This window comes from Pleurodeles waltl, chromosome 4_2, assembly GCF_031143425.1.
Source record: "Pleurodeles waltl isolate 20211129_DDA chromosome 4_2, aPleWal1.hap1.20221129, whole genome shotgun sequence".
In the NCBI taxonomy this organism is placed as follows: Eukaryota; Metazoa; Chordata; class Amphibia; order Caudata; family Salamandridae; genus Pleurodeles; species Pleurodeles waltl.
The window spans coordinates 774,696,949-774,724,523 of NC_090443.1; the positions used below are offsets into that span (position 1 = coordinate 774,696,949).

Consider the following 27,575-nt stretch of genomic DNA (forward strand, 5'->3'; position numbering starts at 1 on the left):
TGAAACTTTTAGTTAGGAACTGAGTCAATAAATATGACAGGGGACAATAAGCATAAAGCAAATAAGCTCAGCTCATAACAAATGATAAGAGATGGTTCATCCTTAGAAACAGATAGTAGTCAAAGAGTTGAACCTGTTAAGTGATGAGGGCTTGTTTTAGGTATTTAACCGGTCTATGTCAAAGTACAGAAGGCAACATAGAAGGCAATAAATACATTTTTACTAGCTTTCTGCTTTGACGATTTCAGATTCAAACCTTAGATGCAGTGGTAGGAGTTCTGTTGGACTTGGCCCTTTCTGCAGTGTCGTCCCCAACATTCTCGCCTTCACCCTCCTGCTTTCTGCTGCAGTGTCATGCCCAAACATTTTGCTTGCACCCTCAAGTTTTCTGAACTGCTTTTGTTGGCTTTTAGCACCAGTAATAAAGTGTTTGTGCTTTCTCCTTTAAACATATTAAAATGGCCTTACACCCAATTAGCACCTTCAATTTACTTCTAACTCCCTAGGAAAGTGGTACTACATGTACTCAGGGTTCGTAAATTAAATGCTACTGGTGGTGCTGGTGGGCCTGCAGCACTGATTATGTCACCCACTTAGGTAGCCCTTTTAAACATATCTCAGACCTGCCATCGCAGATTATGTGAGGAGTTTCAAACTGTAATTTCGACCAGGTAAGCTAAATATTTTGCCTGGTCCAAATCTTATTTTAATACATATCAGTCATCCCTAAGGTAGACCCTACATAGCTCTAAAAGCAGGGTGCAGTGTATTTAAAGGGTTGGGCATGTGCGCTAACGTTTTGAACGTCCTGCTAGGGAAAAACCCCTGCATGCATTTTTCACTAATGTGAGGCTTACCTCTTCCATAGGGTAACATTGGGTTAAGCCATTACATTTAATAAGTGGTAACTTTCGATTGGAAACAGATATGAATAGCATGAATGGTGTCTGAGAAATTGGAATAAAAAATCCTCTGTAATATTAAATTTGGATTTTAAGTCCCGATTTAGAAAATGCCACTTTTAGAAAGTTGGCATTTTCCTGCCCTTTTTGGTGCCTGCAACCTGTTCTTGGGTCACAGGAGTAGGTGTGCCTGGATGGAACATTAACTGGCAGGTTGGGAGTGGAGATAGACAGAGCCCCACTTGCAACTCAATAGGCTGTGCACTGCCTTCACACAAAGGACTTGTCACCACTGCATTGTTCATACAACCAGCTTGGAGCCAAGGCAGGGGAGACAGAAAAGTTCAGAGGCGTCATAGGGAACTCTCTAGAAAGTTCTCTTATTTCAAATAAGGCACCAAGAATAAAAATAGGATCTTCAGACCCACTCTTCAGTACACCTTTAGACCTGTGGAGGACTCAAAAGGACTGCTGTGCTGCTCTTCAAGACAAACTACTACACTGTTGCCCTACTGTCTACTGCCCTGCTGCCTGAGTGAAAGGACTGAACCTGCATTTTCAACCCAGAAGCATAAGATTGACTCAAGGGGCTTGTTGGCTGGTCTACTGATCAGAGGATCAGGGACAGAAAAGGCCCCATCCGAATTGAACCTAGCATATGGATCTGTCTGCTGAGAGTCTTGCCCCAGTCCTGGACCTTTTGAAGTGGGCCTGAAAGTGATCTGCCAGCCCAGCTGTGGTGCTGTAAGCAGAACAGGTGCAGCATGTTAACTCCTCGCAGCAGCATCAGAATTGCTGGAATGCAATGCATCCCCAATGTTGGACCTAGTAGTGTAGTCCTTAGTCTTCCCAGCATTGCTGTTGTGCAACCCATCATCGAAGCAGGCCTTTGTATCTCAAGCCTCTTATCCACAGCATCCTTATCAACATTGCAGGACTCAGCATTGCAGCACTGCAGCTTCTTCAGAACCACTGGTGCGTGACGCGTCTTCTCGATGCAGGACTTCGCATTGCAAGCCCCTCTTTGATGGCATCCTCAATGATGATGTAGGAACCTGTATCCCACCACCACAGCTTCCTTGGAATCAATGCTGCATGACACATCTTTCGAGGCAGGATTTAGCAACACCATACAAGTCAGTATTTGAGGTAGTTTGTTCAGTGGGCCTAACATGGTCCCTGTATCTGGCCCATGCTCTATTGCAGTCAACCTGAACTTGTGACTTTGACCTGGTCCGGCGTGACCAGATAACCACAGTGGCCACTTTGTGCTTCTAAACACTGTTTTGTCATTTTGGTCTCAAACCATTTATTAAATCTACTCTATTTTTCTTGTGTTGTGTTTTCTCTCTATCACTGTTTGAAGTGCTGCATATACTTTACACATTGCCTTTAAGTTAACCCTGACTGCTTTGTACCAAGCAATTTCTAGGAAGTTCCATAGGTGTGATTCTTGCACATGAAGGGTCCTATCTTCAAGGTTCTTGTACCTGTACGATTAAATGTATAGTAAGTTGTTGGGTGAAGATATTCGTAGTCATGATGGAAAAAAAGAAAAGAACAGCTTACACATGTAGCCTGGTAACCAACCATGGAGACCGCCATGATTGAGGCACACGGTATTGACATTAGCTTGTTCTTTCATTGGGAGCCAATGGAGGAACTGTAGCACAGGTGATATGTGCTTGCAGTGATTCACTAGAAACAAAATACAAGCAGCATGTTTTGTACCCTTTAGAAAGTAGAGGAAGATGTGTTTGTGAAGCTTGTGTAGAGGCAGTTGCAATAATATATGCAGGATAGCACCATTGCAAGTGTATTATCAATTTTCAAATTGAGGTATTAATGTGGACGGACTTCTGGTAGAAGGTGCATATCATGGAAGGCAGATTTGAAGACAGCATTTATTTGATTTATGAAGGAAATAGTGCTGTCAAATAGCACAAACAGACTGTGAGTTTTTTCCACAGACTTAAGGCAAGCCGAAGGACTCATGCCAGGGGAAAGGCAGGTGAGTTGGAGTGATTGACCCAGACAGTAGAATTTACTTTTTCTTACATTTCAGGCATGTCAACTTTTTTCTGCATCTAGGAGTGCACCTGGATAAGAGGTAAAACATGTTAAATGAGATACCAGGGTTTTCTTCAAGCTTGGGTTGTAGCTGTTTGTCATCTTCATTCGTATGGTTCTATAACTCGTAGAACTCTAGAATCCCAATGAGATAAGTCATGTAGATGTTAATCAACATTGTTGATAGTACTGAACCTTACTGGACTTCACAAGTGATGGGGGTGCATTTGGAATGTAATGGACCCATCTTGAACTGAGGATTGTGCTTTTGCCAATAGGAGGGGAACCAGCATAGCACAGATACACTAATGCTACCTGATAAATTCAAACCACTGAGGAGTACATGGTGGTCAATGATGTTGGATGATCCTGAAAGCTTTACAAGGATGAAGGCACAGAACATACTTTGGTCCATGGAGTTAAGTAGTTTTTTCACATTACTACATAGCGTTGATTCTGTACCCCTCCAAGGTCTGAAGCCTAAATGAAACTATCTGAAGAGGCTGCATGCTTCTTGATGCGAGGAAAGTTGGTAGGTGAATACTATTTTAATGGCCTTGGTAAAACAGAATAGTCCAGAGATAGGTCTACAGTTAGAGAGATTGTCAAGTTCCAAAGATGGTTTCCTGAGGATAAATGTCAGTACGGCGTGGTTTAGAGGTTGAGGGACAAAAACACCTATAGGGACAGCACTGTGTAGCTTTGTGATGAGTAGAAACACTGCTGAGAGGTCCATATTGATGACTTTTGCACTGAAGGTGTCCCAGGGCAAAGAGGATGTCTTAAAGGATTTATGGATGTCTGAAACTTCACCCTTAGTTGTTGGTGAGAACTCAGCAAGAATGGGAATGGGACAGCATGGTATTGATGGAAGGTGCTCCTGTGATTGCCGGGGGAGGAAAAAAGAAGCCCCCAAAAACTTTGATTTTGTTAATGAAGAAGGGCAGGAGGTTTTCACACAGATCTTAAGAAGGCTAGACTTAGGGGGTCTTCCTTTCCCTGTAAATACTGAATAGGTCTTTGATTGTGCTGTCAGCATCCAAATAAAGGTTTGGAAGTATTCCCGTTTTTACCCAAATGCAAGCCTCTAAGACATACTATGCATGTAACATGAACATAAATCAGTTTATTTTTTTTCCAATATCTTTTTAGCACTCTGCCTTAATATATAAGTTCTGGAAGCATGGTAGATAACAGCACAGATGATGGATGAAGTTGGAATAGTGACCATCTTAGCTACCAGACAATGAAAGTGTATTGTGGAGAATCAATAAATCACCCTCCACATCTACCAAAGTCTGGATGTTGTAGTTAGCAGAAAGGATAATTATAGCTGGCATGAAGGACTCATTCAACTCATTTGAAAGTCTCCTCTGCTGTAGACATCCAACAATTCAAGTACTGCCTACAACTCATTTAGATGTGCATTTCCAGCACCTGCATGATGCTTAACCTACCAAGACAGAAGTCCTGTTATAGGCCATGAGTGATAAGCATCAACTAGCCTAAATCTAGATCAATGACATTAACCTGGGTGATTTAGAACCCCAACTTTCACCCAATGCCTAGTCACTTGAGTTCACCCTCAACACAGATCTCACACTCTTTTAACACATCACCAACAAAACCAAAATGGTTTCACTTATTAAGAAAGCATACCAATTCCTTCCAGAAAGGGCATTGTTTATGCTGCAGCACACCTCTTTAAGGGCCTGGGGAAAGTGACCACATGACACTCAATATGATTGAACTCCACTTGCTCTCCTTGCCAGCACACATCATCTTCACAATCAGTTGCACCATATACAAAGTCAGCATGACTGGCACCACTGCCTACCTAGCTGACAAGATTACTTTCTCCATTATTACTAGGTACCTCTGTAGCTAGACCACCATTGGACTGGAAACAAAGTAGTGCAAAATAAAACAACAGCCCTGCTCAATTTATGTAGCTAGGATCTAAAACAGCATCTCTGTATCCATCAGGACATCCCCAACACATTTCCAGTTTAGGAATGCTCTGAGCAGTCACTGCGTTAAAGTAACCCTCATCATGATACAACAACAGTCCACCTAATACCTACCCTCCAATCACACACTGATAGTGCCTTTGACCTTGTACAGCGTTTACTGCTTTTTGACTATGTTAGTGCGATATAAAGATCACATACATATATAATGCCCAGCACATGGTAGTAATAGTGCAGCATGAGGTAAAAGATGTGGTAGTTATTTCTGACAGCTAATCTAGCACTGAGGAATGAATCCATAAAAGTGTAAGTGGGTCATAATGGGAGATGCTGGTCAATAGTGAAGGATTGGGGAAGCAATGTTGGGAAGATTACAGAGAAACTGGTGGGAGAAGACTACTGAAATGCAGCAGGTTAAGAGAAAGGGATTCTGTTACTGGAAATGGTGGGTTGTGATAACTGCAATGAAAAGAAGAGATGTGTGAGGCCGTTTCCCTTTTTAAAAAATGGCTAACTATGAATTTTTGTGGATCAGACTGATTGTCTTGAAGCATAACCTTTCTCTTGTTATATGTATTTATAATGAAAGTGGGATAGTCACCATTTAATAGCAAGAAAAAAACATCTTTGCTCCAGTAATGATGTACACCGCGGAGGAGGAATATGCCTAATGTACTGTCATTGTAGGGCAATACTGGCCCTTCCTCTGGCATTTTCCCAGTGGGCTACAGATCTGGGTGTCATTTTAAGAACAGCAGGAGCTGCCAAGACCCAACCTTAACATCCCATGGATCCATTTTAGTCATAGCTACTTGAAATGTTGGACTGGTTTAAACATTTATTCCAGGGCTCATTTTGGTTTCTAGTATGGCACTGGCCATCGTCCATGCATTGATATTTAGCACAGAGAATAAGAGGACTGTTGTGATTTCTCGATGGACTGAGCTGAAGTAGCTATGACCAATTAGTTTCTTTATAGGCACAAGAACAGTGTTTGTTTTGAACATATTGTTTCCCTTTTAGAATATTATGGAGCTTGGCTGGGCTATTGAGTAGAAGGAGGGACTGGGCTTGTAGGAATATTTTCCAACCACACCGGGCAGACAAATGATAACATGATAGATTGGTAGTGTTAGAAATGGGATTCTTGGTTGGCAGTCAGGTTACCCCCTGTCCAAGCAAGGACCCTCACTCTAGTCAGGGTAAGTCGCACACAATTCAAATTATCCAGTGCCCACCCTCTGGTATCTTGGCACTGAGCAGTCAGGCTAAACTTAGAAGGCAATGTGTAAAATATTTGTGCAATAAATCATGCAATAATACAGTAGAACATGACAAAAATACACCACGCAGTGTTTAGAAAAATATCTAATATTTATCCGGTAATATGCAGGTCAAAACGATCAAGATTCAATAAGTATACATTGAGATATCAGTGTAAAAATAATGTAAAGTGTCTTTAGTCTTTAAAAAGCAACAAATGTCTCTTGCAAGCACAAAGTACCTGGTTTGCGTTCAAATTCTCCTCAAGGGACCGCAAAGGCGGAGTTGCGTGGAAAACAGGGAGGTGTGCGTAGTTTTTTATGGCGCACACAGATGATGCATCGTTGAGTTTTCACGCAGGGAAGGCTTTGCATCGATTTCCAGCGCATAGACTGGGATCCTCGTTGGGTTGCTGGGATTTTGGACGCCCCGGGGATGATGCATTGAAATCCTGGGTGTGCAAGACGAAGTCACATGGGCTGCGTCAATCTGGTGGGCGATGCACAGAAATTTCTGCCGCATGGCAGGCGCTGCGTCAATTTCTCTCAGGAAGTCAGGTTGCATCGTTCTGGCTTGGCTTTGCGTCGATCCAGTGGGCAGTGCGTCAAATTTCTGGTCACAATTCTGGTGCTGCATTGATCTCCTCATCGGGAAGTCGGGCTGCGTCGTTTTGGTTCAGCGTGCAGTGATTTTCTCACCACCAGGCAGGCTGTGCGTCGTTTCTTGCAGGCTGTGCATAGCTTTTCGCAGCACAAGGAGTTCTTTTGCAGGACTGAAGTCTTTTTGGTCCTGAGCCTTTAGGGAACAGGAGGCAAGCTCTATCCAAGCCCTTGGAGAGCACTTCTTAGCACAGCCAGAGAGCAGCAAGGCAGCAGGGCAACAGCAAGGCAGCAGTCCTTCTCAGAAAAGCAGTCCAGGTGAGTCCTTTGGGCAGCCGGGTAGTTCTTCTTGGCAGGTTGCAGGTTCTGGTTCAGGGATTCTTCACCAGTGGTATCTTGTCCAGAAGTGTCTGAGTTGGCAGGGTCAGCGGCCCTGCTTAAATACCCCAATGTGCCTTTGAAGGGGGGAAACTTCAAAGAGTGGCCTAGAAGTGCACAAGGCCCCTTTCACTTCCATCCTGTCTGCCAGGGTCCCAGTAGGGGGTCCTTTGTGTGAGGGCAGGCTACTGTCCTTAAACATGTAAGTGTCAGGCCCTCCACCCTCCCAGCCCAGGAAGACCCATTTAATATGCAGATGTGTGCAAGTGTGACTGAGCATCCTGTGTTTGGGGTTGTCTGAGTGAATGCACAAGGGAGCTGTCAACTAAACCTAGCCAGACGTGGACTGGAAGCCACAGAAGGATTTAAGTGTAGATAAATGCTCACTTTCTAAAAGTAGCATTTATAAAATAGTAATATAAAATCCAGCTTCACCATTAAGCAGGATTTTGTATTACCATTCTGGCCATACTAAATATGACCTGGCTACTCCTTTCAGATTAGGATCTACCACTCAAAACAGTATATGAGGGTAGCCCTAATGCTATCCTATTAAAGGAGCAGGCCTCACAGCAGTGTAAAATGAATTTAGGAGTTTTACACTACTAGGACATATGGAACACACATGTTCATGTCCTGCCTTTTACCTACATAGCACCCTGCCCTATGGGCTACCTAGGGCCTTCCTTAGGGGTGACGTATATGTAGAAAAAGGGGAGTTTAAGGCTTGGCAAGTACTTGTAAATGCCAAGTCAAAGTGGCAGTGAAACGGCACACACAGGCTCTGCAATGACAGGCCTGAGACTTGGTTAGGGGACTACTTATGTGGGTGGCACAACCAGTGCTGCAGCCCACTAGTAGCATTTCATTTACAGGCCCTGGTCAAATGTAGTGCACTTGACTAGGGACTTACAAGTAAATTGAATAAGCCAATTGGGTATGAGCCAATGTCACCACGTTTTAAGGAGAGAGCATATGCACTTTAGCACTGATTAGCAGTGGTAAGGTGCACAGAGTCCTAAAGCCAGCACAAATTAGGTCAGAAAAAGAGAAGGAGGAAGGCAAAATGTCTGGGGGTGACCCTACAGAAAGGCTATTTCCAACAGGTAGCAGTTGAAACTGCCAATTAGCTTGGTATTGCTATGGATAATGAGGTAGCTGGTGGCTTACTACCCAAAAAGCAGAGAATTACATAAGCATTTTCTGTAATAAAGGACCAATACCTCAAGCTGCTGCACGACAGAAGATTGTTTTGTTCACAAGAACAATAATTGGGATGTGTTTAGGTACCAAGGTCCAATGGAATCACTTCTATTTGGGCCTCACAAATGATGCAGTTATTTATTTATGTATTTAGCATGTTTAATATAGAAGTGACATGTTGTGTGTAAGCAGTAAAAATGGTAAGTAGAAGGGCAGCAGGATGGCTTAACCTCTGTGGTCAGCAGGGTATAGCGGTTTAGCCCTTTTTTGTTCACTTGGACAACATAAACAACATGGCCACTTTTAGTGCATAGTGCTGAGATAAACGCTAATGCTTAACAGAGCTTTTTCTCATCCTGGCAGGGATGATTTAGTGCATCCAAATTGTTTCAAACTCCAATGAGAGGCAGCAGTGTGATGCTCGTCACTGAACTGGCAGAAGCCTAGCTGCAGTCCCTCCCTGTCTAACTTAACGTCTGGTTCAATTCACTGCTATGCACATCTGCCACACACAAACAGGCAATGCTGTCATAATAAAGGACATGGCTTCCACCAGATCAGCATTTAAGGCACCAAGGAAAACAATGGATGCAGGTCGGCTCCTGTTACTGTTGATCCAGTGGTTCCAGGTGGATTGGGATTATCGACCTCTTGCACTCAGTTACCCAGGGAGACATGCTGCACAAACCTCCGAGGCCACAGTGTCAGCTCCGCTGTTGTGGAATTCAGGATAGCGCTCTGAGTCAAACTATCTATGTTTGTTTTTGGTCATGCATGACTTTTTAAGCTGGGCATGATTGAGAGTGTCAAGGAGAGAGTTGTGCACATCCCTCTCCTGCAGCTTTTGAATCAGTTTCCCAGCTGGACACAATATCAATGTGTTGAAGGTTTCCTTCATTCCCTTCATTCCCCAAAGGCTTGAACTTGGTTTTGATCTTAGTGGAAGTGTGAGCTCGTTCAAGGGGGTGTAATTTGGTTGGAATGTCTGGTGTCTAACTTCCATGGAGTTCACTCTCCATTTGGTATCACCCCCTTGTGTCTTTTAAACAGCTGTTGGATGTTTTATTGCTAATCGGTGGTTGATCGCTATTTGATGCTTTAGGAGGACTGCTTTTCTTGAGCTGTGTTCTTGCGTGGCAGACAGGACTGTTTTAGGTCTCTTCCTATTCTATTGTACTGAGGTCCAGACTGAGACCACATTTATAGCATTTGCCCCTCAATTATCTTGCTTGCTCTTTGTTCCTCTTTTGAATGGATTTTGGGCCAAATGTACAAAGCCCTTTTGCAGTGGTCAAATCTGTGATTCAGAAATGAATGGCTTTGGGACTGCTTAAGGGCTTGTTAAAATGTACAAAGCCCTTCCTAATAGACAAAAATGTATTTCTGAGATCTTTTCTCAATAGCAAATAGGAGGGAGACAAGCCCATCTGATTGTAGAATCATGAAAAGGCTGGTGAGTAACAATGCTGTAAATTGCAGTGCAGTGCTGCATGCAGAGCTGCCCTGCCGGATTAGGATCTCCACCTCCGCCAGACCACTGGGATTTAAAATCCTGGTGGAGCTGGAAGTTCCCTGGTGGTCTGACCGCCAGGGTTGTTAGGTGGTGGCCGGACTGCCGCATAGGCCATGGTACAGACCGCCATTGTCAGACACTCGTAATGAGGCCCCTAGTCTTACTTGCTTAGGAACACACACCGCGTTTTCAAGGTACCAATATTTGAACCCACTCCAAATACAGACCAATGACCAAAAAAGACACATTCAAGGTTTAAGCGTATTTAACTATGGCCTGCAGCTAACCTAATTGGTTTTTCTTCAAATACAAATTATTCAGTGAAGTTTATTATAAACCTGAAAGTTTACTGATATGCATGCTTCTGTTGTGATTCTCTGGGTGATCGCTTTCATTTTTTTATCTGATTTCAGGAGCTGTTGGGTTGACATTTCTAGTTATTGGTATTTACAACGGTAAACTGTTGTTCGGCAAAACAGACCGGAACACACCAGAGCACTGTTCCTGCGAATGTGTAAATGAATTCGAATGTGCTCCTGGGCAAACAAATCACCTCCGTAAAAGATACCAGGACTGCCATATAACGCAAGAAAATGAAACCAAGGTCATGTCTATTGAGGGGCAAAGAAATGACTTTCCACTTATGAAAAGGAATAGCCACTGGGCAGCCTTCCAGCCAGAGTACAAATCCGAGGTCTTAAACTTGGCCCTCAGAAAGTCTCGGAAGAAGAAGGAACAACATCGGGAGCATGGATGCTTCGTATGCCTGAACTGCGGGATGTTGCAGCCTTATCCCACTGGGCCTTGTGAAAATGCCCTTTCAGCTGCTGAAGCGGAACTTCTTTCACAGCATTTTCACCGCGTTATTTCACAGCGTAAAGACCTCAGCAGTACAGCAGGCTGGGAAGATTTGGAAAGTAACCAGTTATGGGAACTGTCAAACAGCGGCATAGGTAAGATTTATAAAAAATAAGAATTTAAACACTTGAACTTGCAGAAAGGCTACATTAGGAAACAGGCAATTATAATGTTACATTTGTATTTACTGTGCATTACATTCCTCACTGGCTCTGGTGCAAGGCAATATTAGGTGGCCATACTTCACGTTGCAAATATGGTCATAACATAATACGTTGCCAGTGGTAGATGGGGCATGGCAGTGCTTATTTTGTGCTGATTGTTTCCAGTGCTGAGCACCGGCACTTAATTTTGAGGTCCGGGGCTTATTCTGCTGCCTCAAGCAGTTGCTGCGAGCATAAGACACATATGGGACAGACGCAGGAAGGGAACAACGAAAAAAAAGTCACAAAGGGAGAAAGTAGAAAGCTGCAAGAGTGAGCTGGAGAGGGAGGGAGTGGCTTTATATGGATTGAAGAGGCCTGAGAATGCTTAGAGATTACGCTGCCCCAGTATTCCGTGTTCACACATTTAATTGCAGCAGCCGCGTGTTTAAGAGGAGGGCTTTGGGCACTGGCACCTTTTTATTTACAAATTAAGCACTGGGGAATGGCCATCCATCCACCCATCCAATTTATATGCATGCAGACCTTAAATTTGGCTACAGCTGTGACTATTCTGCCACCACCAATGAAACAACCAACTGCAGTTTCAAAGGGGCTAACATGTTACTAACAAACAACCACCTATGGTTTTAAGTACAATATATAAAGGTTCCCTTGCTATTTTTCTTATATATTGATGACGTTGCGATCCTTAAAAGGTTACAAGAGTTTCATCAGTATAAATATGGTATGCGGTCATCTGGAATATCCTAATGAATAGCGAGGTATATGAAGGTATTACCGTGTGAAATCCTGACCACCGCAGTGGGTAAATGAGGTACTAAAAAAGGTATTTATCCTGGAAGTAGAAATAATAATGGCAAATTTGAAGTATCACTGTGCCACGTGGGCAGCAATTCAGTTAGATGTCATGCCTCCAAAGAAAATCAATCACAGGCCCATGTGGTTCTGGGAATTCAGGTATACGCACAGTAACCAAAGGGGTCGATAATAGAGTCGCGAACAGGAGCTGATGCTCCACGTTGGATCATCAAGAGCAGTAAAACAAGATTTCTCATATGCAATAAATGTCAATTACATTGAAATCCTCTAGTGTCCATCCTATCACATCTAAGGCACAAGTCTTTTCTCAAAAAGTATTGTATATAAAAAACATCAAAACAGTTTCTCGAAAGGACCCGACAAACTCACTCCTGTAATGAAGAAACCAAATCCCACCATTCCTTGAGAGCACTGAGTCCATTTGAAATTGAATTACAAATGGTGATCCACTTACATTCTAGTCTGCATAAGGTAAAACCGTTTTATTCTCCTCTTTCAGGTGTTTTGGTTAGGTCATGTACTTGCTATCTGAGGTCATTCACTGTGTATTGCTACTCCATATTATGTGTGACCAGGAGGGCAATCACAACCCTACAGTGGATCTTTCTCCGATATTGCCTAGTTTGTAACTTGGGTAATCTGTCCAATGCAAATCAGAGAGCAAGGGCAACACACAAAAAACACCACATTGATAATATTGCAATTTTAAAAATTATTACATTTCAAATTAATGTTTCTACTGGGGTCACATTGCACCAATTGATATATTTACTGGTTTTGGTGTGTTACTGGTCTTGACTTGACAACTGAGAATATTAAATTGCTATTTTTATTTTTATGGTACTTTTTTGTTTACCTATTGTCACACAAGCATTGGTTGTATGAGGTCACTTAATCCCCAAACATATAATTGAACACAAATGATACCTATTAGGACCATTGTTGCATAATAATTATTTCATAACCTGGTTCACATGGGTCTAAAAGCTGCCCTTGTAGCCTTCGACCATCCCATGGTGAGAGGAGCATTACTTTTTTTATTTTCCTTGTACCAAACAGTGATATGCATTGACTGGAACCACTGTGACGGTAGCTCGTGCTGATATATTATAAATGACTGCCTGCTTGGCAGTCATTTATAAATTTGGTGAGTGGTCCCTCTGCCATGGGGACAGAAGAATTTACTCTGTGCGCATGGTGGAATGATGGGCCGGCCATCAAAATATAAGTCAGGCCCTAAGTTATGTGTGTGGCTTGAAGACATAAAACTATAGAAATTCACTATTTAGGATTGTGAGCATACACAAAACATAACATAACTCATGATTGTCCACCATGCACAAAATACCTATTTGCCTGTGGCACAGATACTCAAAAAAAGTTAACTGAATAACAACATGGCAGACGACCATGAGTTATGTTGTGACATTTTTTTTATGGAATGGTATTGTTTTTATGATGTCCAGAATTTTCAACCCACATAGTGCACAGCCTTTGGCCATGCACATCATGACTTTGGCATAGGACCTGTCACTAGTTGAATGTAATATATTATAGAAAACACATACATTCACTGAACAAACATAGCTAATTATGGATAGCTCAGTTCATAGCTTGTTAACATCAGTTTGAAAATAAATCTGAAATCCACCTTATTTAACCAAACTTAAAGCACAGTTATGGTTATGATTTAAAGCTAAAAAACACAGAAGGCCTAATTCACAATGGTAAATTTTCACCCTTGTATAAGTTTACTCTTTTATGATATTCACAAACTACAATGTAATAGTAACTTTAGGACTGTGGATTCTTGGTAGTCGGGGCAGAGAACTCCTCTCAGAAAAAGATAGGCCTGACCTTTCTTTTTACATGTGAAGTTCCCCGCTCTGATGTCGAAGTCTCCACAGTCGTAAAGTTATTACTACATTGTAGTTTGTGAATACTGACAAAAGTGAAAGTTTACCTTTGTGAATAAGGCCCTGGGATTCTCAAGGTATGGTTAAGACCACAATCATCAATGTGTGCAACAGCCAAGCAAAACATAACACACCAAATGTAATGCTTGCGAATTCACATTATAAAATAACTTAACACTAAAACAAATAATTAATATTATATTCATAGCCATATCTTTCCTAGTTTCGTGGGTAATATAAAATATAATCTCATCTGTAAGACAATTAAAAGGACATTTGTAATTGCATCTGTTACATAAAGGGTGAGGTCATGAGCATTGCAATTGCACCTTGAGAGTGACCTTCAGATGAACTAAATATCCCACAAATAGGGTATACAGTAAGGTGATACTGGGTGTCAGATCTAATTGGAATGCACTCTTCTCTCTACTACAAACTGGACAGGCAGCAGGAAACCTCAACTTCCCACCTCATGAATATTCAATCACGACTGCGAGTAACTCCAGGGAAAGGAGGTTGATAGTGAACAATAAATTAAAATAACAACTCAAAATTAAAGAAGAAACAAGTTGCGCGTTCATCAGCAATAGACAGTACAGGATCACAGAAGCAGCATAGAATGATGATATCTTTAAGTCCTCACTTCACCACTAATATAGACTGCCAGTGGTGTACTGTACTGCATATAAACAGGAGTTCTTTTGAGTTTGTTTCTAGGGTATAAGCTTCATAGAGATTTTAGCATTATAAGTGCAAAAATCGCTATCAGATTATTTCTCCTTTATCTATTAGTTCTCTAGCTTTTGTTTTCAAGGGGAAAACAGCTTACGATATATGTTTTTACTTGGCATGTTTCTGGTCCATGGAATCCTCTAGGACCTTAAAGGCAGACTCCCTGATCTATACTTTCTGGCTTCAGAACTTAGTCAAGATTCAAGATAGGAAAAAGGAAAGAGCATCTCTATACATGTTGCTTCTCATGATGTGTATTCACATAAACGCTGAATGCCTTTTTGCATCTTTACATCCCTTAGAAATGCAGTTACTCATTCATAAGATGACACAATATGTACATTCATAGAAGCCTCTTTTCACTTTTTCTCAGGGTTACACAATATGCACATACATAGAAGTAATGACAATCTTAGTGTATACCATGAAGCAAGCAAAACCACATCAAGCAAACCTTAGCAAACTTGGCCAACCAAAGGTACCCAAACAAACAATGAACACACATTTATATATCAAAACGACATAACCTGTAGTATCTGGAATTCATGACTTCTCTATTCTATGACGTAGACTGCCGCAAGGGAGCTAGGACTCAGTGCCTAATGTGAGCCAGTGGTTGCGGTTGAAGGTCTTCTGCATTTATTTTTGTGGCCCAGGACTTATTTTTCATCATCAGTCTTCCATCAAGAACAAGAGGGCGAAAGGCAGAAAAGTGGGAAAGAAGGAGGAAAAGGAAGACTGGGTAAAGCTAGAAAACAGGGCTGAAAAATAACTAGAAAGAGTGAGATAAAGAGACAGGGAGTTTATTGTGTGAGATGCAGAAGGCATCAGGTTGAATGAAGACTAGGTTGCCATGGTATTTAGAAATCCTCACTGTTGGTCGTATCTGAGGCAGGCTCCTGAAGAAATCTTTGAGCCCCAAAACTTTTTCTTTTAGTCCACTTTTCTTTTAGAGATTAAGCATTGTCAAGAATGAACCAGAAATTGTGGAAGGAAGATGTTGTCCAGAGCTGCTAGAAATGACCTTCTGTTTACAATTGTGAATTCGAAGCATGGAAAACTTAAGGGGCCCTCGATAAATTGGCCTGCTTTCACGAAGGCCTTGAAGAGCTCCACATCTTGCAAGAACACCCAGCTCTCATGAGACCCTGAAATCAAGGCTGTGATCATCATTCTGAGGGACCAAGAGAATTATTTAACTCTGCAACCTTCAATGTTTGATTAAGGAATAATCAACCTGTGGTGCTTTAAATAATAAAACCAAAAGCTAATATATGGTGCAGAGTTCTATATGCCTGAAACTCTCGACATTCTCATCCTTATTGTAGAAGCATATTTATTGTGCCACATAAATGCATAGGGTGATGGGACAGTAGCTACAACCAGCCATTAACTGCCCACAGGAGTGACCTCTGACATTGGGTGATGCAGTCCACCTCTGTATGGGAGATGTATGTCATCTGCACTTTCAGGAGGTCCACTCAATAGCCAATGACCCACTGCTGATCTTCTCAGAACAGAGTGTTAGTCCACAAATTTGACAATCGCACAAATAGATGCACTTTCATGGGAGTTGCCGGTAATGCATCTCTTGCCCCATAACAATTATGTGGCTCAATAGTTGATGTTCAATTGGCTCACAGTGATTTCCCTTGCATATCCTGTACATTAGTCGCAGTTGGATTGAATATGAGCAGCTCTAACCAGGTAGCACTGGACTGATGTACTGTAGGTAGGTGCTGCAACCACTTCATAGTCATTGTAGTTAGTGTGATTGTGTTAGAATGAGCAACTTTAACCAAATTATTTTTAATATTTTCTTATGTAGGTTGATATTTTTCGTTACAACTTCTCCTTTTCAGTTAGAGCTATATATGCTGAAGGCATGGTTTTGAAGGACGGGAGAATAGTTGTTGTTAGTCATACCTATACTCGTTGACAAGTGGTGAACTTTCAATCAAATGGGCTATAGCTACCCTGACACGCCTGCACAGCACTAGAATACTAGCAAACGGTTAATTGTCGCTCTTTGAAGAGCCAAAGTTGCACTTCTGCTAAAAGAAATTCGAAGTGGGCTCAGTACAACAAAAGACTGCCAATGGTAGGGAAAATCTTGCACTACCGGGCTTTATAATAAAAACATCCTTTTACCAGATAGACATGACCCTCTACGCCTGCAGTTACTGTTTAGTAATATTTTTACTTTCAAGTAACACCTAAGAAATCTGTCACAGTGACAGGACAAGTACACGTTGATTGCAGATGCAGTGAAAATGAAGGTAGCAGCCTTTTAAAACACACATCACATTTAACCGTTATTATACCTGAATTTTATGTGTGTGTGAGAGTATATGTTTTTGTCCTGAAGAAGGTGGTAAAGATCTGGAAAAAACACTGAAACACGTCAATGCTATAGATTAACCGATTCAACGTTATATATTGATACAATAGAATGTTACTTTCTAGTCACAGTCATGTATCTTGTAAAATAAGGAGGCGGAGCAGTGCAGTACTACTGAATTGGATAGATTTGCAGTAATTCTTTTTGTTTCTCCCTTATGTAATTCTTTTTTTGATGTTTTTATGATGTCGATCTTGCACTGTATTGGGTTTGCATTTGTAACAATAAGTGTTTTTAATTGTATGTGGGTAATGGTAGGCACAATAGAGTATATAGCTACAATTTAATACAGGACTAGTGAATACGCCACTAAGGCTAAGTGCTTCTTTTTATACTCTTGTGGTACTGGATTTCTTTGATGATCTTCTCTATACGGTGAATGAATTTCCATATAGTCCAAATATGTGTAGTTTGTTGATTTCCCAAGGGGAGCTTTAATATTGCTGTGTATAATGGTGCTCTGTCCCCTCGGTGTGTGGGACCTTCTCTCTATTTCAGTGGTTCCCAACCTTTTGACTTCTGTGGACCCCCACTTTAAAATTACTGGAAACCGGGGATCCCTACTGAATCATTATTGGAGTCCGGGGACCCCTCCACTAAGTAATTACTGAAAGCTGAGGACCTAATCTGTTAATATTCTTTAATTTCCTACGCTTTCGCAGACCCCCTAAGGAGGCTTTGTGGACCCCCAGAGGTTCCCGGACCACAGGTTGGGAACCACTGCTCTATTTGAGTGATATAAATGCTTCACACCAAGACAGAGGTATCTTCCCAGTCAGCTCCATGTATTCTGGTAACCCATAAAAATTTTGCAAATGAATGTTAGAAAAAACATTGTAAAACTTTGACGGGACCTCCTCGGGTTCAGCTGCTTTGCCCACATGGAGTGATTTGATAGCTTTAAGTATTTTTGAAACAGAAATCGAAATTTAATGTTTGGCCTCAGTAATTACATTTGGAGTTACTGTGACTATGTAAAGATAAATTTCTTCTCACAGTGCCATAATTGTCTCCCCTTACAGCATGCTACAATACACTTGAAAACCCTGCATATTCATGTCAGATCCCTTCTGGAATTTATAGTTAGTGTCCCTAATGGAATCATTGATATCATCTTTTTCTTTCCCTTATTTTCAGGGATAGAATGTGACCCATGTCTGCACTAGTTTCAAAAGATGTGAGACATTTTTAAAACCTTACTCGAGTTTCCTTGTTGGAACTTATTTTTGATTACAGCACCTGTTGAAACCCAGTAATTTCTACATCCGGCTTCTTCTACAATAACACATTTGCATGCGCTCATTATGTGTCCAATATCTTCTAGTGCAAAAGATCACCCTGTCTATGCAACTCTGTATTTATTTGTATTACATAACTTAATGTAGCACCCTGTACCACAGCTTTAATGGCATCCTATAAGTTAGCTGGAGAAGCTGATCCCCAAATTCTCTCTGAAGAAGTTGCTCAAATGGAATACATATGCTTGCAATAAGAACTGTCTAGCAGGACAGACTGATCAAACGTACATCTACTAGAATACCAGAATTAGGAGTAACTTCCAAGGGGATTGTTACAACCAGAAGGTTATGATCTGGCAATATCCAAGGAGGAAATAAATTTGTTGAGATGTAGGGCATCAGATCTTGCGAAATGAAAATCATATACATTCTAGAATAATTCTTATGCAGGGCCAAGCAATAGGTAAAGTCTGGGGAATTGGGTCTGGTAAGGTGCCAACTATCAACTAACCCCTATGCATAGATTACCTGTTGCAATATAGCCTGGGTTTGACCTTTGTGATAATCATGATGAATTTTCATACCATCAACATAGGGACAGATGGTGCCCATAAAATGCCCACATAAAATTAAATGATTGCTCCAAAATGCAAGCTCAACAAGGAGTCTATAGCTGACCTCATAAGTGAAAGCTCATATCTAATCCTACAAGCCTTAGAGAGAGATAGAGAGAGACCGTGACCTGTTAGCATTCCAATTTATTATGCTCATCTTGTGTAAGTGACATTTACAATCTGCACAACTCATCAATAGAGAAATAGAAGGAAATGTTTTGCACTGTGTGCACCATCCAATAACTAAGACTGTAAACCCCCCCAACCCATCCTGGCTCCCAGCTTCCCTCCCACCTTCCAGTCAATGAGCATAAATATCCCCCTCAACCTGTCCCAATCTGTTTAACTCCAATGGCTGGTTTATCCCCATAAGCCAACATAGACCCACTTCTACATTCCCTATCGTCAACAACTAAATGGACATACATCACCAAGTGAAGTGTCAACAATGCTCCAAAGTGCCCTTAACAATCAATTTTAAACATTATTAATAACTAAGAGAAAAAACAATGCATAGGAAACCTAGTGGCAGTCATAAAGTTGTGCTCAACCACAAAACCAATATCTCAGTCCTTATCTGCTTGAGGATACTTCTGTTTCAAAAAAGTTCTTGAGTGTGAAATACAGTCACTGCACAGTATGTATGTTCACTATTGATGTTTTTTAGTTTAGAAGGCTTCATTAAGAAAACCTGGGCCCCAGTTCCTGGAACTAAGGTACCATCCAGCGAAACTGACAGCACCAAGTCAGAGTAGCTGGGCAGAAATCAGATCTAAAAAAAACCCTAATCTTACTGACCCTCCCTGGGTTGTTCGGTCATGATGACTGATAAGGAAGTTGCTGAAATATAAATTAACCAATGTACATTAGAATTGGCTTGGACTGAGAGCCCACTTCACCACTTTTGGATCAAACAAATGGAAACTGATGGGCTCTCCTAATCTGGCAGTCACTGTCCCACTCAGCCAAGGTGGGAAAATCCTGCTAGATCAGCAGAACTATAAACAAACTTGAGTCATCCCCTCTGCATTCTCTGGAATACACAGTACTCTGAGGTTATTTCAGCACATTCTATTTTCCAAGTCCTCAATTTTGCGTGAAAGCTCTTTATGCTTGCCACTGCTTTTGTTTTATATTTCAGAATTTATATCCTTTACTCGGCCTCAGTCACTTTAGTTCCTCTTCAAATTCATCTGAAAATGATCCTCGTCAGAATAATCAGAGAGAGCAAAATATAATCTCAGGATTTTCATAAGCAGTTGAACTGCTATGGTAATTGTGCCATCTGCCCCAGCAGAGGCTGCTTCTTGATTCTTGCTTCTACTTACGCAGACACTGTTCATTGTAGCCAAAGAAAGTTCAGCAGCCTGGACTCCAGGTCTATTCCTACTGTTATACTTCTATAATTGATTTGAAATCACTAGTAAGTCTTAAAGGACTCATCCTTAAGGGTGCCAAGAATAATGTAGATTGTGACCTGGGGGCCTGTATTAGAAGTTAAATCTGATAGCACCCCAACTGCAGCCTGAGAAGCAGGAGCAGACGTTTGAATGGTGAGAGTATCAGCCTATGGCGAAGAACCCCACCACACATCATTACTTGATATATATTCCAAACCTCTCATATTTTGAAAATTCATAGCATCACTGTCAAAGAAGTTGTCCAGCACGTGCGTCAATCTGTATACAAGTCATCACATCACTGTCACTAATCTCAGAGTGACAAGTATATTGTTAGCACCAGTACCTGTTGATCCATGGAAGCTGAAGTTGATATTAAGTGGCCTGTGATGTTTGCTGCTCCCCAGTAGAGGGAACAATGCCTGGCACAGAACCTGTCACTGAAGCTCCCTTCTTCACAACTCTGCTAAAGGTGAGGCAGGAACAGCAGGAGTGAAGCTGCAAAGATTGGTGCCTTTGTTCTGGAGCCAGCCACATGAGCAGCTGACAGACCGGCAATCTTAGACTCTCTGATTGCAGGGATTCCTGCTCGGGCACTTCTTATACCCTGCAGGCAGCCACTAGTTGATGCGACCATAGCAGCAGCAGCAGAAGCCCTGCATCCATCTCCTTTGGATGCCATTGTAGCATGAACACTGAGGGCCACTGAACAAAACAATCTGAGAAGCTGTGGGATCTAAAAGACAATGCAGGCAGGCACATTTGATGTGCAGGTATGAATCAGCACCAGATTAGGCTTCAGATATAACATTAAATGATGAGCGGGGGAGGTGCCATATGCTATATATGGAACATAATTTGGGTTCTAAACAATTAGAATCAGTTAATAGCCATAATGCAGTCCTAAGCATAGTCAAGCACGACCAGGCAGCTCATAGTGGTGTAGAGATGACCAGCAGCTTGCCGCCATCTTACCCAACTGCATTAAGACCTCTAGCAGATTTTCAAAATTTAGTGTACAAAAGCAAAATGCCAAGGCATTGACATAGGCTGTTCACATGCTCGCTCTTTATGTAAGTTCTAGTAAGTGAGATCATGGCTTATACTCAGGTAGGTATCTATTTCAGGAACATAGGACCCCCTTCTTTAAATAAGGTTCCTAGGGCAGGCAAAACTATCAATAGAATCAAAATCCCCTGGCAAACCTTTTCTTCCTTTTTTAAGCTCTTAAGTTTCATATACAGTCACCAATGTATGATCCATAGGGTTATCATTTCTTTATATTTATCATTTTCTTAATTTTCTTTGTAAAATATCTATAAATTCATTGACTGTTTTTCAAAAACATCAAATTAATTTTGCATAACCGCAGTCTGTCTGTGATTTTCTTTATACAGGTCTTCAAAGGAGTCACAGATATTCAACCTAAAAACCACTCATACTTCCACATCCAAACCTCATCCATATCACAACTAATCACACCTCCATCCACATCTTAAAACAGTTTCTTGTATCAACCTTGGTCTTGAATATTTTCAGCATCTCATTTTATACCTGGACACTCAGGTAAGACCATCAGCGTGCTTACTGCTGCGCAGCATTTCAGGCTGAAATGGGCAAAGAAGAAAAAAATATATGCATGGAATGCTGGATTTACCTGGGCAGCATTGCAGCCCTTTTTTCATGTTTGCTGACTACAGAAAGAGCCTAACCTCTATCAAATCAGTGTAACCATTTCTCCAGAATCAGATAGTTTGGTCCAAACTGCAAGGCTACACCCCCTATGCATTAGAATACAAACATTTTGAAGATGTTTTTCCATGCAGAGCCTCATAAATGAGGTACAGCTTGAAAACTCTGGCAGTTTTGTGCGTTGCTTCCACATACCCTATTTGGTCAGCTGTGCCTGCTTATGTTTTCTCTTCTGGGGTTCCAATATTTCTTTCTGTTTCTTTGCAGCATCATCATAACCATATACATCATTAAGAAATGGCAAATGCAGTACTGAGCACAGAGGTAAACAGTGTTCTGATGACCACTGTTTTCTTTCTGCAGATCGCCCTGGAACATCACACTTTAAGTTCAAAATAAATTCAGAAGTGAAATGCACACCCTTTATAATAAAAACTAAACAACTTTAAAATTTTGCTGCAGTCCATTATTGTGAATATGTGGAAAAAAACGTTTTTGAACAGAACTGTCACTTCTGGGCTCAGCAAGAGTGATAGATCTTTACAAGCAATGATAAGCTATCAACATAGTTCATGTGCAATGTTTGGCCCCTATGAATTTGTAGCAGTAGGGATGAATACTGTTGTTTTTTAAAAATCTATTATTGTGCATATCCCAGCGTATTAACAATATTTGTGCTTCTGTTACGTCAATTATTATATTGTCCCCAAGATCAAGGGCCTATAGAATCATTTCCTGGGATTCTGGGCCAAAAATCATGAGGTCTCTTCCTGTGATATCATTGAGGTCAGAAAGAGTGTGTGATCATTTCCTATACTGTTGACGTTTAGGTGAACTGATTTTAGAGTTGCATCTGGGCCTAATTACTTCGGCCCGCTCTAGGCACGACCCCACACTTATGAAATAACAAAACATGGGTAGACTCATTGTTCTCAGTAAAATAATAACTTGGTCTAACCGTGATCCTGTTACTTCAGCTCCAAGGGAAGAGTTACTTTGCAAAAGCCAACCAGGCAAATTTTTAGGGACTGTTGGACGGGAGGTATGCCCTTCACTGAAAAAAGAAATACTGAAAGACAGGCTCACTATTTTAGGGTGACAGGGTAGTGTGTAATTGTTTCCTCAATTAAGAAACTATTGGCATAGCCCTTTGTTTGACTTTTGTGCAATATTCCCATATTCACAAGCATGCAAAGAAACATGAGTATGGGTTATTTAGGAGAAGAAAGACAGACAGAGGGAAGAGATTTTAGCGAGGGTGGTACAGTGTCACTGTACCACACATTTTTTTAGGTTTCGCCTGCATAATGCTTGTGCTGTGCTTGTGAAATCTATTGTATTTAATATAAATCTTAAAAGGGGTTTACATCCTGCCTCCTTGCTTTCTTTGCTTTTCAATGGTCCCTGTGCTTTCCACTTAGTTTTCCTCCATTTCTATTGGCTGCAGCACATTTTCTGCATTTACCAATGCTTATTCTCATGTGTTTTCTCTTATCAGTTTCCTGTCCACCAAGTACCTTTGGCATCCAATTTGTGGGACTTTTTTAAGCTGTTGTCTTGCGCTATGCTTGTTTACCTAATCTCCCCGTGGCAGCACACATATCAAGCGTTCATGTTAAAGGCAATCTCAAATGCGTGCAGGCACGGGGAGATTAAGTAAATAAGCTCAGTGATGCTTGCCAGTTAAACTCGTTTGTCAAGTCAGTGGGTACTGTTGTTCTAATAGTGTTTCTCTACCAATTGAAAGACACAACATATAGGCCAACTTTTATATCTGCGGTCTGTCCCAGGTTTTGGGGAAATCTGGTAGCAGTATCCTTGTTGGCATGGATGCTGCAAAGTATTAAGGTATGACTCATACACATTGCAGCAGGTCCATCCTTTGAAATAAGCGATGAACCCGCTACCATTATAGCATGCTTCTCCTGACCCTATAATTTCAACTCCACTAGTCAGAGAAGGCAATGATAGTTACGTGACTCAAAGAGGGATCTGCCTGACGTCGTAAAAATAATACTCACTGACTGATGCTGGTTAAGGGAGCTCTGCAAGTTTTGCACTTATGCCTCCCAGCTACTCCTCTTGTGCACTGACCTGCAGGTGAGCTCTCTTTTGGTGTTTCTAATGCCGCTCTTTGTGGTTGTGCTGCCGCTTGTGTTGGTCTTAGGTGGTGTGGCATGGATTTTATTCCCCCCTCTTTTCCTGTTTCTTTAATCCTCTGTGTTGCTGTTCCTTTCCCTTCCTAAATATTGACAAAGCCACTAGATTTCACCGACGCAAACCTGTTGGCTTTGCCAATGCTTGTTTAATTTTAATGCCCAAATGTCAAATGACACGGAACAACTTTGAAGGTGAATGAAACTGAAGTAAAAAATAATAATATATAAACCGTCTAAAATTGAAAAAATCCTGGGTTGGGAAAAGCACCAAAATATTTTGCCGTAGGCCCCAAACTGTGCCTCAACATCGAGCTCAGGTCAGCCGTGCTTGTGGTGATTCTTTGGGAGTTGTATCTTTAACTACCACCCCTGAACTGTGACACCACTGCACCCACCAGCAAATTGAGCACTAGGAGGTCTAAAAACACGGGGATTAAACACGCCCTTTATCACTGGGTCTACAGGAAATCCGGTGCAAGTGGGTTGATGCGTGCATGTTTTCCTACAGGCTACACATAAAAGAAATGTTCTCCGATTCTGTGATACCACCCAAGACATTCATTTTCCACAGAGAAGGCGCAGAAGCTGTGAATGACATATGAGGAATCTAATTAGTCTAGTTGAAAAAATACAAAAAACACAAAGCAAGACTTTTTTAACCTAGCCACGTTTATACTTGCTTTCACAATTTCGATAATAAACCACCACAAGTAACACAATAAAACACTATGGCAAACGTACATTACCATAGCGGAAACCGTCCACTTAATGAGAGGGACATTGGTAAGAGAGTGTTATCTGTACCTAAGAAAACATGATTTCGTAAATAATTTCGTACTTGATAATGTTACTTTTCAACTTCGTTTTCATCAACAGGTATCGATGAAGATCAGCTTATTATAAGAAGTTCAAAGCCCGAGGTGATTTTTGCAGGAAAGGAGCTTGGCTTAGATATGACAAGAGAGTGTGAGCAGCCCCCATCAGTCACAGAGGAGAGATTAACACATCCTTGGGAAAGGCCCGACGCGAAGGAGTCATTAGTAGCTACCAGTGGAGTGGCATCAGAAGAAGATGCCATGCGAAGAGGAGCGCATAAACAGAGATCACAGCTTGGGGGCCACGGTGTGCGTCTGGATCAAAGCCTGAACGCCTCTGTGCAGCCTGACAACACTCTTATCTGCAAATATATGGACTGCGAACAAATGCAGAACGGTAAAAGGCAGAAGGGAGACGCGCTGGGTGAGACAGTGAAAACACAAGCAGAAAACACACTAGAAAGCTGCTTTATGGATAATGACAAGGAGCAATTACCCCATGTAGGTATAAAAGCACATCCATTAAAAAGTGTTCGTTTTTATATTCCTGAACAGAAACATGGGTCAAATGCGGTGAACACTTCTTCCAGTGGAACGAAACTGCAAAATAATCTGTTTAGGAAGAATAACAAGCGAGAAATGGTCATTTTAGAAAGTGACAGCAACAAAAGGTCAAGGAAAGGGAGGCAGGTGGACGAGCAGCTCCAGACGGCAGGAATGGGCAAAAGAGGTAAGATTTCAAAACCAACGAAAAGGAAACATAATATCAACACAACGGTGCCAGATTTTTTACATGTGAAAATAAATATGCATCCCTTTAGGAAGGTCAGAATTCACCCATCTGATCCAAATATAAAAACACAATTACTCAAACAAAGTAGAAAGGGATATAAAGTGCAAAGACTGCCTCACATGGCACAACCGGGGGCACCCCTCTACCAAGGAATAAGTGCAGCAAAACACAACTCTCTGTGTGTGCAAAAAGAAACGGGCGATGCTGAACACGATCCAGGGGCACATGAGGAGAACAAAAATGCAAACGGCAAAGGAAGAAGAAACCCGAAAACATTAGAGGAAGAAAGAGGCAGTGAAAATACAGAAGTCATAGATCCACCCAAATTGTGCGAAACCACTCAGGGCACGGCTCTGACAGCAAGCGTCCCTGCAGGAAATTCTGCCATTGCGCCCTCACTGTTCTCTAAAGCTAGCCCTCTTTACGGGGAGTCCGGCACACTGGCATCTGATAACTGCAATGCACTGGACAAGGAACCCAGCGTTTCATCACCAGTAAATGAGACCATCGGCTACTTGAGAAAAACTAACACCGAGAGTGAGGCGGACAGGAACGCAGAACATCAGACTGACGCGGATGGTGACAATGCCAGGAAAAGACCACGTCCAAATCTGCCCAAGGAAGGAACTGAGGCAAACACCGAAGTGCAGCAAACAATCACAGCCTCTGGCAGCACAAGTGCAGTGAGTGGGCACGCCGGTGCGGATTTAGAAAACGAGCCTTTAGAATCTGTGGATGCGAACCCTGTCAAATTGGCAACCATTCTTATGGTCCTGAACATAAAAAAAACGAATGAAGCTATAAACATGTCACAGGGTAATAACACAGACCTCCAAATTAATAGTAATGGGCAGGTTCATAAAGATAGCGCAGCTAATATGCAAGAAGTTCAGAGCAATCAACCTGGCAAAGTTAACAGCGCCCAGCCAGTAAGTGAAATGCCATTAGGAGGAGGTGAAGTGCTCTCTGCCTTGCAAGGGCTCAAAGACATTAGTTCTGAAGCAGAAAATGAGGCACTTCTAATTCCGAGCAAACTAAATGAGCCTGAAAAGCCTGCTCCAAAACCCACACAGCAGCAGCTAACTGATTCACCGTCAGAGGAAAAACAAAGCGAGGAAAATAATTCGAACAACAACCGCTGCGCTCTCGCACCTTCCATGGCAACACCAGCCACGAGCTCTGCCCTCTCCGAACGTTCCAAAGTGATGATCCTGGGGGGAGGTTCTGAGGGGCCTATGAACGTAACACAGTACCTCACAGAAAGGAGCAAACATGCAGAAGCGCCTCAAAACGATAGCATTGCTGACCCCAATGAGCCGCACCCCCTTCACCGAGAAGGGAGTCAGAAGAAGAAGATATGCCTCGTGCTTCCAGAGCAGATAAACAGTACAGCACAGAGCATCAACAGGAAGATAAAATAGTGCCCAGGTTGCGCGTCTGGATGTCTAGCAGTAGTTATTATTTAAACAGACATTATGCATCAGATGTAATATATATAGAACTACTGCCATCCATTCTATTGTAATGTGAATCACCAACCATGTAAACAAAATGCTGCTGTGTTCATTGTTAGTGTGCATCACATAGCATGAATACCTCTTATTGCCACAAAATTCGGTGGTTGTGTGTGTTTAAGGTATAGTGTGCAGGGTGTTCTACCCGGGATGAAAAAGATGGGGGGGGGCGCGCTCTAAAAGGGGCGTGGCCATATACATGCAAGTAGCAATTCTTTTAATGAGGCGTGGCCTATGTGATTAAAGAGAGTGCTTTACAACATGAACTATAATTCTGTGCTTTACACAGCGTGCCGCCTGACCTGCATTTGGGTGTCTCTTTGTGAGTTTCCTGTTATTACACCCGGACGTGCTACATAAGGAACATGCCTCAAAACAAGCCAGACCTATTGCTAGCCCGTGTTTGTTGGCAGAATCAGATACATTTGTAACAATAATTATTTTGGTTTCTATAAATTAGAATTGGAAAGATTTCAATTATGAAAATATGTGTTTAAGCACTGCTAAAAGTGATATAACGATATTTAGAGTGCCTCAATCACACCCGTTTCCCCCTCAC

The 27,575-nt window shown here is 41.8% G+C and overlaps 2 protein-coding genes across 2 annotated transcripts in view; one reads left to right on the plus strand and one right to left on the minus strand.

Annotated features, from left to right (window-relative positions):
* TNNI3K (TNNI3 interacting kinase) overlaps positions 1-27,575 on the minus strand; it is a 2,589,932-nt gene that overhangs the window by 296,327 nt on the left and 2,266,030 nt on the right. The gene's annotated exons all lie outside the window — the stretch shown is intronic.
* The window catches only part of LRRC53 (leucine rich repeat containing 53), a 179,678-nt gene that overhangs the window by 68,438 nt on the left and 83,665 nt on the right, over positions 1-27,575 (plus strand). Inside the window, exons 4-5 of the mRNA XM_069233133.1 lie at positions 10,312-10,851; positions 24,771-26,888. Coding sequence (XP_069089234.1) covers positions 10,312-10,851; positions 24,771-26,888 — 2,658 coding nt within the window. The remainder of the gene's footprint in view (positions 1-10,311; positions 10,852-24,770; positions 26,889-27,575) is intronic.